The sequence below is a fragment of the Fukomys damarensis genome, unplaced genomic scaffold (genome assembly GCF_012274545.1).
Source record: "Fukomys damarensis isolate Sample0158 unplaced genomic scaffold, DMR_v1.0_HiC HiC_scaffold_4, whole genome shotgun sequence".
NCBI lineage: Eukaryota > Metazoa > Chordata > Mammalia > Rodentia > Bathyergidae > Fukomys > Fukomys damarensis.
Window position 1 is genome coordinate 66,589,184 of NW_022900916.1, and position 12,390 is coordinate 66,601,573.

Sequence of the window (12,390 nt, forward strand, 5' to 3'; positions counted from 1 at the left end):
ATATATATAGTACAACAGAAGTTAACTTTCAAAAAGATGGCTTTTCTTGCCTTCACTGATTGAATTCAATGTGTCTTGTTTTCCATCTCCATCTTGGGACTGCCCTGGATCCAGTGAAGTCTGAGAAAGGCTAACTTCTGCCGATAACTGGTCAAGACTTTGGTAACTTTTCCTGTAAAAAAAAGGAAAAAAAAATGCTCCTTGAATTTCTTTTTACAAAAATGAACTTCTAGAGATATTCTTTAGAGATTTTCAGTTTATGAAATTTCTGGTTAATTTTCTCCTAACATTGCCTCTAAATTTTGCCTTTATTTGCTCAAATTGCCTCAGTTTGCCCTCTGTCCAAATTTTCTCCATATTCTCTTTGGAAGTGTATCTGTTTTACTCACTGAAAGCAGAGAAGAAAAGTAATTTGTCAAATTAAAGTTTTCACACTAATTTTTGATTACTCACATGATTAAAAATGGGAACCTCTAACTGATTTATTTATAATTTTAAAAATAAATTTTACAGATTACTATTAATAAAGAAACAAAAGTGGCTTAACTTAATAAGGACCAGTGTCTCAAGAAATTGAGTTTTTCAATGCCTTGATGCTATCAGACAATAAAAAGAAAACCAAATTATTACAAACTCCTACACTGTAATTTAGAAGTTTGAAATTTTTGATTTTTAAATTGATGGCTTAAGGCATGTTTCTGATCCTCATTTTTTATCATAGGAAATTTGTTAATAATTTAAATTAAAATTTATATATAGTAATATTTACAAAAACCAAAATACTCAAAAGCAAAAGGACATGGAATTTACCAAGTCCTAAATGAGACAGCTACAGTAACCTCCGGGACTGCTACCCACTGAGGGGTAGCCCCTAGAACAGCATCACCAAAAGAGCTTTTCTGCATGATCGTAACAGGTCATTTCAGAACATCCCACTTCCAAATCCAAAGTGATTTCAAACCTTCTACCCTTTAATTTTTCAGTTAGTGAACAGTCCTTGAGAATATAAATTTTATGTAAATACCAATGAATATAGAAACAGAATTTAGAAAATGAAGCTCTGAAGCAATAATACAAATTTCAACCCAAAATTAAGTGCTTCCTTCATAAGATATTAAGAAGAGCACCTTACACTGTTTCCTCCCATGCTTGAGATGATGACAGACCCACCATCTGGAAGGAAACCAGTTAAGGTGCTCTTGATATGGCACAGAGCAGTTTTGGCTTCCACAGGATACAATACCTGATTTCCAGAGTGGCAGCACCGTGGAACAAACATTTGCTTGTCACACAGTACACTATCCATTGTCTTTAAAGGCCATACACTAAGTCTTATTTTAGAATTCTTGCCTCATTTTGTGCTATTATCTCTTTCTTTGTAAGCAAGATTTTTTTTGTCTATGTCTTATACTCTGAGTAACTACTTTGAAAATAATGATAGAGTGTATTAACTATTGTTCTCTTATTATTTTATTATGAAACTTTATTTTTCATTAAAAAAAACCCAAAACCATACTGTAAGATTTAAATCTTACCTACCAGAGATAACAATGCAATTAGCACCTATGACTTGTTCTTAGAATATAATTTTTAGAACATTGGCTTAATTTAATCAAAATTCTAGCCCCCAATAGTAAGTCATATGTCTGACTATACACAAAACTATAGTTTTATATATACCATTACACTGCTAAATGTATTTTAAATTAAACTTGTAGGAATTATGTCATATGTCATGGATACTGGTAATATAATAAAATCTACTACTGTAAGTCAACATCTATTTAAACATTTTTAAATCACTTAAAAACAAACATACATAAAATCGAGTACCAAAAAAAGGCAATTTAAAAGAATATTGAGTGAAAGACCTGAAGCTATTCATTGGTTAATTTTTCTATAACTTTACATTTTATATCAATGATCAGAAACAATAAAATGGATATGTGTTATTTATTTGCCTAATACATGTACTGAGGTCAATAAAATTTAAGTTATCTGGTAACTAAATAATAATTTATCTGTGCAAGGCAACGGAGTGTGATATACAGAAGGATATGAATATTATCCACAGGTAGAAAACAAAAATACATGCACACTGTATACATAGTGGCACATGCATGTGAATGGAGATAATGTCATTTTGATTTTTGTTTTTCTTCATGGAAATCTATTTAAGGAAGAAGATAATCATTTGCTATAGTGGAATGATGTGGATTCACTTAATCTATTACAGTCTGAGAGGACAGAAGGAAAGTCTGATAGGGAACGATACACGTGAGCGAAGTCACTGCTCAACCTACAGACTGTAAAATGTCTTCCAGCCCCAGTGCTTTAGAGACTCCTACTCTAAAGGTGCTTGAATAACACACATGGGAAGAGAACTCATACATTTGAAGGGAAAGTTATTAATTAAAATTAAAAGCCTAAGCAATATGTCATAAAGGGCATAGAAAATCCCACACATCTTATAATTGGACAGCCAAATTGAAATCCATCGATAAATTTAAAAGTCTAAAGAAGTTTAGCTAAAATATACAAATATGACAATGAATTTGATTTTCGGGATAAGAATGGGTAGATTAGGCAATAATCTAACAAGATTATCTAATGGATAATTTAATAAAATTAAATTAACAAACTCAAGTTACCTGCACTTTACACGTTAAAAAAAAAGATACTAGAACAGAACTTATTTGAAAGAAAAAAGTAAACAATTATTCTGTATGAACAAAATATGCTTTATATGTGGTCTAACAGAAACATGGTAAATGTTTAAATTTTTAAAAAGTATTATAGTAAAAATCACATTACCATTAATCCCCTTCAGAATGTGCCCCTACTCTGAACACATCGTATCCTTTTGCCACTTCCTGAAGCAGTTGTGGAAGTGCTTTTTCACGTCTTTAGTTGGCTGGGCTGTGGCTGCCTGGAAGTCCTGCATCAATACAAAATGTTTGCCTTTCTGGCCACTTTGACTTTGGAGGAGAGCTAGAATCTGCACAGTGCTAGGTCTGGAGAATGAGGCAGATGAGGACGCACTGTAACACTTTCTTAAGCCTACCTCTTTGTTGGATGGTGCTCAGCAGCAGCATTCAGTTATTTTTTCAAAATCAAAGATCAACACACTCACAAACAAGGATTTCAAGGACAGCTTCAGAAAGTGGCAAAAATGATGGGAGGAGTGTGTTCAAAGTTAAGCAGAATATTTTCAGGGAAATTGATAGTAATGTGTCCTTTACTGTAATAAAATTTTAAAAACTTAAATACTGCATGTTTTTATCATCCCATATATACTGATTGTTGAGTTTTATATATAATTTCTATTAATTTTTAAACAGTATTATGTTTGAAGTAAAGAAAAAGATATGAATTTCAGCATGGCTAATATTGCCAAGCTTATATAATGAAGAAATAAATCAGAAATCATTTTTAAAAATTTTAATAGAATAGCAAATAGATTTTAGATTTCCTGTTGTGAGAGGCATCCTTCCTTGAGTAGGCAATAATATCACCAAATTATCCAACAGCTCAATTTTGGAACTATAACGAAGAGCCACAAATCACATTTTTGAGTTCCTAGGAACAAACTGTAACTTGACAGTACATAACAAACTGAGACCTAATTTAGGAGTATCTGTTTTGTAATAAGGAGCAAGCTCCAGCCAGTCACAGGCAGCCAACTGATCACAGCAGGATAAACGCCTCGGCACTGTGTGCCCAATAAGGCAGATGCTCACCAGTAGCCCTTCAATGGTTTCTGTACTTTGCTTCCTTTGGTTGCTTCTACTTCTGGGCAGAATTCTCTGAACACTTTTTGACAAGTCACATCAAAGGGGTGATGCTAAACAGGAAGAGATACCTCTTTTTAAGCTAATGGAGTAACTAAATCAACCATAAAATCTGGATCTATCCTCAACAGAAGAACAAGCAGTTTCCCTGCCTGCTTTTCTGAGACTGCAACTACTTCTGCTGCTGTTGCATTACTTTGTAAAAATCAGTCATTATTGCACATACAGAGGGGTAAACTGGAAATAAATTGTCTACTTTAGGCTCTATATTGGCTCCTGAATAGTTTACTTTGTAGGAGACAAAGGTACACGTCTTGTGGTTACCCCAGATGACGATGTGGATATTACAATAAAAAAGACACAGTCTTTTAACTTAATAAGGTTTAATGTTATCACAATATTTTCAAAGCATGAGCATTTCATGTTTTACATATACAATGGTACAATAGTTCACAAACAATTTGTTCACAAACAATTTTGGAAAAGATGGCCACGTGTGTGTTTGTGGGAAAGATGGCTGTGGTGGTGTCTGTCACCCTAGTCAGAGTTTGAAAGAAAAAAAAAAGAGCAAAATTTGGCCAAATGCTTCCATTTACAAATTGTTTGCAAACAAAAAGTATTCATGAACCAAGGTACCATGTAAAGTATATCAAGTATTACTATAAATTTTCTATCATAGCTTTTCAATCATAAGTTAGAAATAAAAAATAAAATATTCTCTATTACCATGACATAAAAGTATAATGAAATATACTCTAATATTCAAAAATTTCATAGGAGTATATAAAAGAACAAGATCTCAATACATGAAATATCTGAAGTCAACACTTGGAGTTACACGAAGAAACATGGTTTAGCAGTTGAAGAGTACTACTGATTTACTCCACGAATGATTTGCTTGCTTCTAATAATCAACAAAACAAGGAAAAGCACTAAAATTACTATCAATTATTTCAACAATAAAGAGAAAAATTCATTTTGAATTCTATTTTTGATAAACAGAAAAAGCATTGTCCGTGCTTAAAAAACATCCCTTAGATAAATGTGTACTAACCACCTAGAAAAGAAACACTTAAGAAGCCCAGATGTGACTATGCTATGTCAGAGAAATCCAAACACAAAAGAGAAAAAAATGGGGGTGACATGGAAGAAAAGATCATGGAAAGAAAGAAAGGAAGAAGGGAGGGAAAGAGATAAAGGGGGGAACAAAACAGATCACGAAAAACATAAAATGGAGTACTACTCAGCCATAAAGAAGAGAAAATAGAGACCTTTATAGCTAAATGGATACACATTGCGGCAATGCTCTTAAGTGAAATCAATAGGACACATGTAAATATCAAATAGTTTCTCTAGTGTAAAAAAATGAAAGTGTAAATAAGGACAAAAAGGTATAAGAGATAATGTGAAATAGGAAGAGGTGAAAAGGGAAAGGGAAAGTGGAAGGGGTAGGGGAAAAGAAGGGAATAGAATTATATGAGAAAACGAAAAAATGGAAACAAAGTCTTTGTAGATAGGGAGGGGTGTAGAGTTTGAAGAGAGGGCAAAGGAATGAGGAAAAAAATAAGAATCAAGATGGATTATGTAAAGGTGCAAATTTCCAATGATGAATGTCATTGTACTGTAGATCTTAAATGTACCAATAAAATTAATTAAAGAGATTAGTTGAAAACAGGAAAATATAGTGAAGACAAATGATTATGGTGTAAAGTGACTACAAATGAAAGGAAAGTGATAACAATCTATTAATATCAAAACACCTAAGAGAAGATTTTGCAGCTCATTCAATACTGAGTCACTATAACTAAATAATATTCCTGAATATTACAAAAAAAATAAGAAAAGGGTCTGTGGCTCACGCGTGAAGTAATCATATATTCTACCCTTTCTAAAACTTAGCTTCATTGAAAATGAACAAAATTCTTTCAGGCCACAAAGAACAAGTGTATATCTTTCATCCTTTCATGAGTCAACATTTAATATTTTCCTGATGAAGAGGAAAATTAATTTTAGGCAAATATCACACCAAAGCTAGAATTTAAAAATAAGCAGCTCGTTAGACATAAACTCCTAGATGTCACTGAAGGACTGGCTGGTACAGTAATACTGTATAACAATCTCGCAGATATTTTACTTCCCCAGGGTGCCTTGGCTTCAAAAATGTTAACATATTTTGTCTTAATGCAACCTTATCAAAGTAGTCCTTTGTTCTAATAAATTCGGAAGAATAACTGAGAAAACACCGTGGATTGTCACATGTTTTGGGACAAGTGAATTTGTAATTAGTTGGAAAAAAAGTATTACACTTACTCATACCACTGTTTATTGTGTTTTCGGTAAAGCAACGTATCCAAGGCAACAGCACTGGCATCCAGAGCTCCTGGGGAAGGCCACTGGTTGGTGAGGTGGGCAGTTAACTCTTGTCTTGATCTTAAATCATTATTCTTTAACACAGTCCTGTGAATATTAAGATGGTGAGTGCTTTTGTCTTCACTGTTCTACAATGGCAGAGGAACCTAACGGTATCAATTTAGGCCCCCCAAAGTAATAGTGTAAAAACGGTATGTCAATAGACTGAACAGCAAAGCTGACTGGGACTAGCACTATTTTCTCATGCAATCTGTGCCTTGCACTCTTTCTCTAGTGGATGCAACAGATTGCTACTGGTAAAACTCAGATTTCCTATTGATTCCATACAGACTATTTCTAAAGACTACAGATTTTAAGCAGCATTTTACATTTTAACTAAAAAACAGTGGTGATATCCTGAAGATACAGGCTATTTAATGGCCACAAAGATTCCATGTGTGTGGGCTTTTTAGCTACAACATTTAGAAATAACCTATACAAGTAGTAAAACTTAGGGGCCAGGGATTTAGCTTAGTGGTTCTGCTGCCTGTTTTGCAAACACAAGGTCCAGAGTTTGATCCCTGGTAACCACCCCCCAACAAAAAGAATTATTTTGCCAACTGATCATTGTCATGAAATTAACATTTGATCATTAAAGAAAAAATTTTTTTCTTTTGCCTGTCTGCTTTTTTTTTTTCAGCTTTAATTGAGTTTATTGGTACATTTTAGGTATACAGTACAGTTACATTCATTGTTGGGATCTTGTAGCTCTACATGACAAGTCTTGGTAAAAGAAAAATTTTAAAAGAGTTCTTTTAAAAAAATTTTAGTTTATTAGTACATATGTGTAATAGATAATGTTTACATTCCTTGTGGAAAGTTGTTTTAAGAACAAAAACAGAACAAAACCAATATTCTTGTTACTTCTCAAATGCCCTGAATGAAGAAAGAGGTGCTGGCATACAATCCTTTCCAAAAGAAAATCAGCCCGTGCGTCCCTCTATTAACGATTCTCATGGTCCCACATTTACATGTCGCTAACAGGCTGCAAGCAAATATTTCTGATTTGACATAGTATCTATGTATGTCAAAAATATTTGTTCCGAAGACTAGAAAGTATAACAGATACTGTGAAATGGGAAGAAAATGTTCCAAAGGAAAGGGGAACAAAGGCGGGGGGGAGAGGAAGGAACCAGAAAAAAAAAGAAGGAAAAAAGTTTTTGTAAACTCTCTTTGGAAGCGGGGTTCAGTGGGGAGGAATGGGGGGACAAACAAGAATCACGGTGTATTACGTACAGGTAAAATGTACATTTTGTGCATCTAAAATGCACCAATAAAATTGATTTTTAAAGGATTTGTCCCAATATTTCTAAATAGAAACATTATCTGGTAGAAACACTAGTCTCTGTCCTAGAATGCAATATTAAAAGTAAAGTAGGCAGAAGTCAGTGACAATGTATCCCCAAGATACCGTTTTTGGCTAGTTGCCACAGTCTCATTTCACTGGAAAAAATGAAGATTTAAAAACTAATTTTAAGATATTTTAGTGCTTTACAATGAAAACAGTAAATCTTTACAAGCATTTAAGATTTATGGAAAAATCATATAAAGCAGAAATAAAGATTACTGGCCAGATAATCTATTAGAAAAAATGCCATTATTTTTGGTACTATTAGTAGATATTTCTTTCACACATGACTTCTAGTGAACATCACTGGAAAACAACTTCAGTGTCATAACTGATTCTGAGGAAGTAGTACTCAGAGCAGCATGTGAGAAAAACAAATGTGTTATCTATGAGGAAATGACACTGATAAAAACTGATTAATAAGCAATTAAACAATTTCTAATTTATTTATTTATTTTTTCATTGAGTTTATTGGTACTTTCAAGGGATACAGTACAGTTACATTCATCACTGGGATCTTGTAACAACTCCTAATTTATAAAATATTCTGTCTGGAAAGTAAAAGTTTTTATACCTCATAAAATGAAAAAAAAAACCCTAAAACTTTAAAGTTTCACAAAAGTTTTTATATAACAGTTTTCTACAGAGATTTTTTTTTACTAATGACAAATTAAGATGCTGTCATCAGATCTTCATCTCAGAAACCCTAATAATGTGTTTTTTTATGGACAGCTGCTTGGTCCTCTTAAACAGAATATAAGAGAGTTTCAGTGTAAGGAACAGGTATAGTTTTGGTCAAGGGAGGATCTATTTTTCATCTTTGTGAGGAATGTGGAGGCAGCATATTGTGGTCACTGCCCTGCCACTCTGAAGAGACTCTGAGCACACCACACCAGCACACGGTGATGTGGGAATGCGTTAAGCAGGGTGAAACCAACCCCTGGGTTTTGGATTCCACCAGAGTCAATTTAGAGTGGACAGACATTGTCTAATGCATTTATTCTAACAATGGGGCCCGGACCAGAGTGTATCAGCAGAGTCCCTCCTGCAGGCCCTGCCTCAGTCCCCTGGAGGAGCTCAACCCAGCTCTTTCTAGATGTACTTCTAAAAATGGTGCGGAGATCAAACCACGGCCTCATGCATGCTAAGCTTTCCACCACTGAGCTGTGTCTCCAGGCTCAGATCTACTTCTCTAGATCTACTTCTCTTGTTTCCCTCTGAGTTACTAATTTTTTTTTTTTTTTTTTTTTTTTAAGAATGAGATTTTAAGTGGAGTTTGGGGCTAACAAGCACAGGTAACAAACGGATACCTGAATGGTACGAGGCACTGTCCTGCACACATTTTATTTACTTATTTATTTATTTTCTAGCATATCCTCAGTGCATAGCATTCACATACAGAGCCACTGCTGCACAGCGTAAGAATATCTGAAGAGACGGAACAAGAAAGAGTAAGGCTGCTTAGCAGGCTGGAAAGTTTTAGTATGCTTTTCAACTGGCAGGTAGAAGGCAACTCTGCCAAACGCTGCATTAAAGCCCCTCTTGAGTGCTCAGCTCCGTCCCTTCCGTGGGCCTGCAGGACACAGTCACAACATTTAAAGGCAAACCACAGCCACTGCCATGAGCATACTGCACAAACTCTCTAGAACTAAACATGTACTTGAACCCTAATTCTGTTTTTTAAAGCTGGTGAGGTCCACTATCCTGTTTATAACCTGTGCTGTAGCAAAGAATGGCGATGCTATTTAATCGACTACTCATTTATAATCATGGCAACAGTGTCCAAGAGGAGTAAGCTAGGCTTCTCCAAAACAATGAAACACTCAAATTTGTGCTCAACAACTGACTGTGGCTGCTTGCAATCAAAGAATCCCATCGCTTACCTTAGAAAAAGCAAAATATACCATTATTATCAAAGCCTATTCGAAGTGGTGTAACTAATGTTAATATGAGGAATGGCATTTTTCTTGTTTTGGTTCAACTTAAAAATGGGATCACTGTAAATTACTCAATAACTTCTATTTAATACGGTAAATCAGTGATAAGGGTAAACTATGTGATAGTTAGCATTTTACTTTAATTGGAATTCTAGCCAGTGTTGAAGTTAGTCGGCTAATTTTACCTGTCACTTACCTATGCTATAAATCATTTACCATAGTCTCATTAAAATAAAGTTTCTACAGAAAGGTCCACTAAGGAAAACTGACAGGGGAGCAGTAATAAATTTACCATAGTTAATTTTATTAACTTCTCTATAGTATCTGCCTCTAGATTGCTGTTATTTTTTCTTTAGATTGTACAGGAATTTGGCCCTCCATAATAACATTATTCAATCTTGATGCATGTAATGATTTCAAAATCATTTAAAAAAGAAGCTACATGTAACTCAGTCAAGCCAATTATGAGGCCAATTCTAACACTTTTAATACTAAAATAGTATTTCTGAGATAGCAAGCTGCAAGGCTACAACATTAGGGAAAAAATATTCAAAATCTGAGTTTCCTTATATACTGAAAACATTATCATCTTGCCTTTGCTTCCCAAGCCTTAACTATATCTCAAATATTTCACAGGATCAAAATCATGTCCATCTCCCAAGGTCCATTTCATTTTATATCTCTTTCATGAAGATCTCCAGACTACTTCTGTCCAGTGATACCACTTGTATTGCTTTATAGTCATATAATTTAATAACCAATTACCCTAATAGTTTAGTCTTTTAGTCCTTCTACTTTGATTATAAACTACTTGAAGATGTTAGCTTTATTTCCTATTTCTTCATTGTAGAATGGTTAGCATAACATTGGAAGCCTTTTAAAAGTATTTGCAATTTTGGGCTGAGACAGTATAGATTAGCAGCAGGGCACTTGCTGTACTCTTTCCACACACCATTTGATAGCAAAAGTGAAGATCAAGAGCTGTGGAATCAGACTGCACAGATTAGTGACAGTTCTACTATTAATCTACGGGACTTTGTGATCTTAATCTTACAATCTACAATTATAAAGTAGGGATAACTACTGTACCTACCTCATAATATTTATATAAGGTTTAAATTAGTTAAAACATGCAAAGCTCCTATAGTGGCTTATTATTTTCTCAGAACCTGTTATCTAATTTAAAAGTTTTAACCTACAAATTTAAATCTACACAATGTCTCACATACAGCACTTTTCACAACTGAAAATATACAACTAAGTAAATGTATTAGAGGACAATATTATTAAAAATACAAATAAATAATAATCCAAAAAATTTGGATTGTCACATTATTTTCATGACAACCTCACAAAAGTATATGAAGTATACTTTAAATTCTCCTCTTTTATTCTACCATTCTCAATAATTGGTTTATATGGGTTCTTAAGAAATCCTTGTCTTGCTTTTCTAGAAAAGTCTTTTACTCAGCAGATAACAATATATTATTTAAAAGTAAAATTTGAATTTTATATGTAACTGTTGAAATGTGTCAGTATTATGAACTATCCACAAACTACTTAATGAGTTCTTTAAATATATTTTCAACTGCCCGCCCTGCACATGGTTTTATTTTTTTGTTTTGTTTTGTTTTGAGACAGGGTCTCACTATGTAGTTGAGATTGATCTGAAACTCACTATGTAGCTCAAACTGATCTCGAACTCACAGTGATCCTCCTGCCTGAGCCTCCTGAGTGCTGGGATTACAGGCGTGTGTCACCACGCCTGGCACCCTGCACATGTTTTGATGGTTATGTGAAATTCAAAAATGTTGTGGGTTTACAAACCCAAAGTCTCTCTAATGAAAGACAGAATCCAGTTTTCCTAAAAAATAATTTGAAAGAAAACAGGACAATTTTCATTTAAGGTTCAAAGAGCTGTTTTATATTTCAAAGGAAAAATAGCTCAGTATCTTAAGCAAGCCCTTTTTGGTATGACAGAAATAGCCAATGAATAGAATTTATTCTGTGGAACCTAACTAAACTCTAAAAAGTCCTTATACTTTCTATGTATATAACTGTAACTATATAAATATATAATATGCCACCAAAAACTTTATTTCTACTTAGTTTTAGAATTTTTCTTATAATTATTGTTAGCTTATCTTCACTCAGTACCCTACCATGAAATGCAATAAAATAATGAAACTCTGGATTGATTACAAATGCTAAACATTGTTTCACTGTAAATGATTTATATCTTTTTAGGAAGAAACCAAGTTCTCATTGTTTTTAAAGAAAAAAAATTCAATTATTTACTATCCTTATTCCAAATAGCATTCCATAACCAAGTTTCCCACTAAGTAATTTTCTAAAATTCAATTTGAGAATTTGTCCCAGGAATATGAAGCACCAAGGAAGGTATATTTCTCTCTTAATAATGTAGAGGATTTTACAGGAATTTTAATCTTTTACAAAATGGCTTATCTCAGATAAAAATGGGAAGTCCCAATAAAAGATGTTCCATGTTCCTAGAGTATCTACTTGCTTCTAATAAAACCTGAAAACTTTATTACAGTGATCTTACTCACATAATGTTTTGCATCCGTTTCTTTTTGTGTTAATCTTTTTATATAGAATATCCTTCTTCTCTTTTTTTCTCTTTTGGACACCTGGAAAATTCCTGACAAATTGTGCTCCAGTATGAACTTTTTTTTTTTTATTGAGTTTATTGGTACATTTGGGGATACAGTACAGTTACATTCATTGTTGGGATCATGTACCTTTACATGGCAAGTCTTGATTCTCATTTTTTTCCCCTTACCTCTGCCCTCCCTTCACCCCCTCCTCCCCTCCCCATCTACAAACACTTTATTTTCATCTTTTCATTCTCTCACATTTTTTTCTTTTCCCTTTTTGTTCTTCC

General features: G+C 33.7%; 1 protein-coding gene across 1 annotated transcript in view; it reads right to left on the reverse strand.

Annotated features, from left to right (window-relative positions):
• Positions 1-12,390, reverse strand: part of Rundc3b (RUN domain containing 3B) — a 163,990-nt gene that overhangs the window by 20,199 nt on the left and 131,401 nt on the right. Inside the window, exons 10-11 of the mRNA XM_010632934.2 lie at positions 6,102-6,248; positions 51-172 (exon numbers count right to left, since the gene is read on the reverse strand). Of these exons, the coding sequence (XP_010631236.1) occupies positions 51-172; positions 6,102-6,248 (269 nt within the window). The remainder of the gene's footprint in view (positions 1-50; positions 173-6,101; positions 6,249-12,390) is intronic.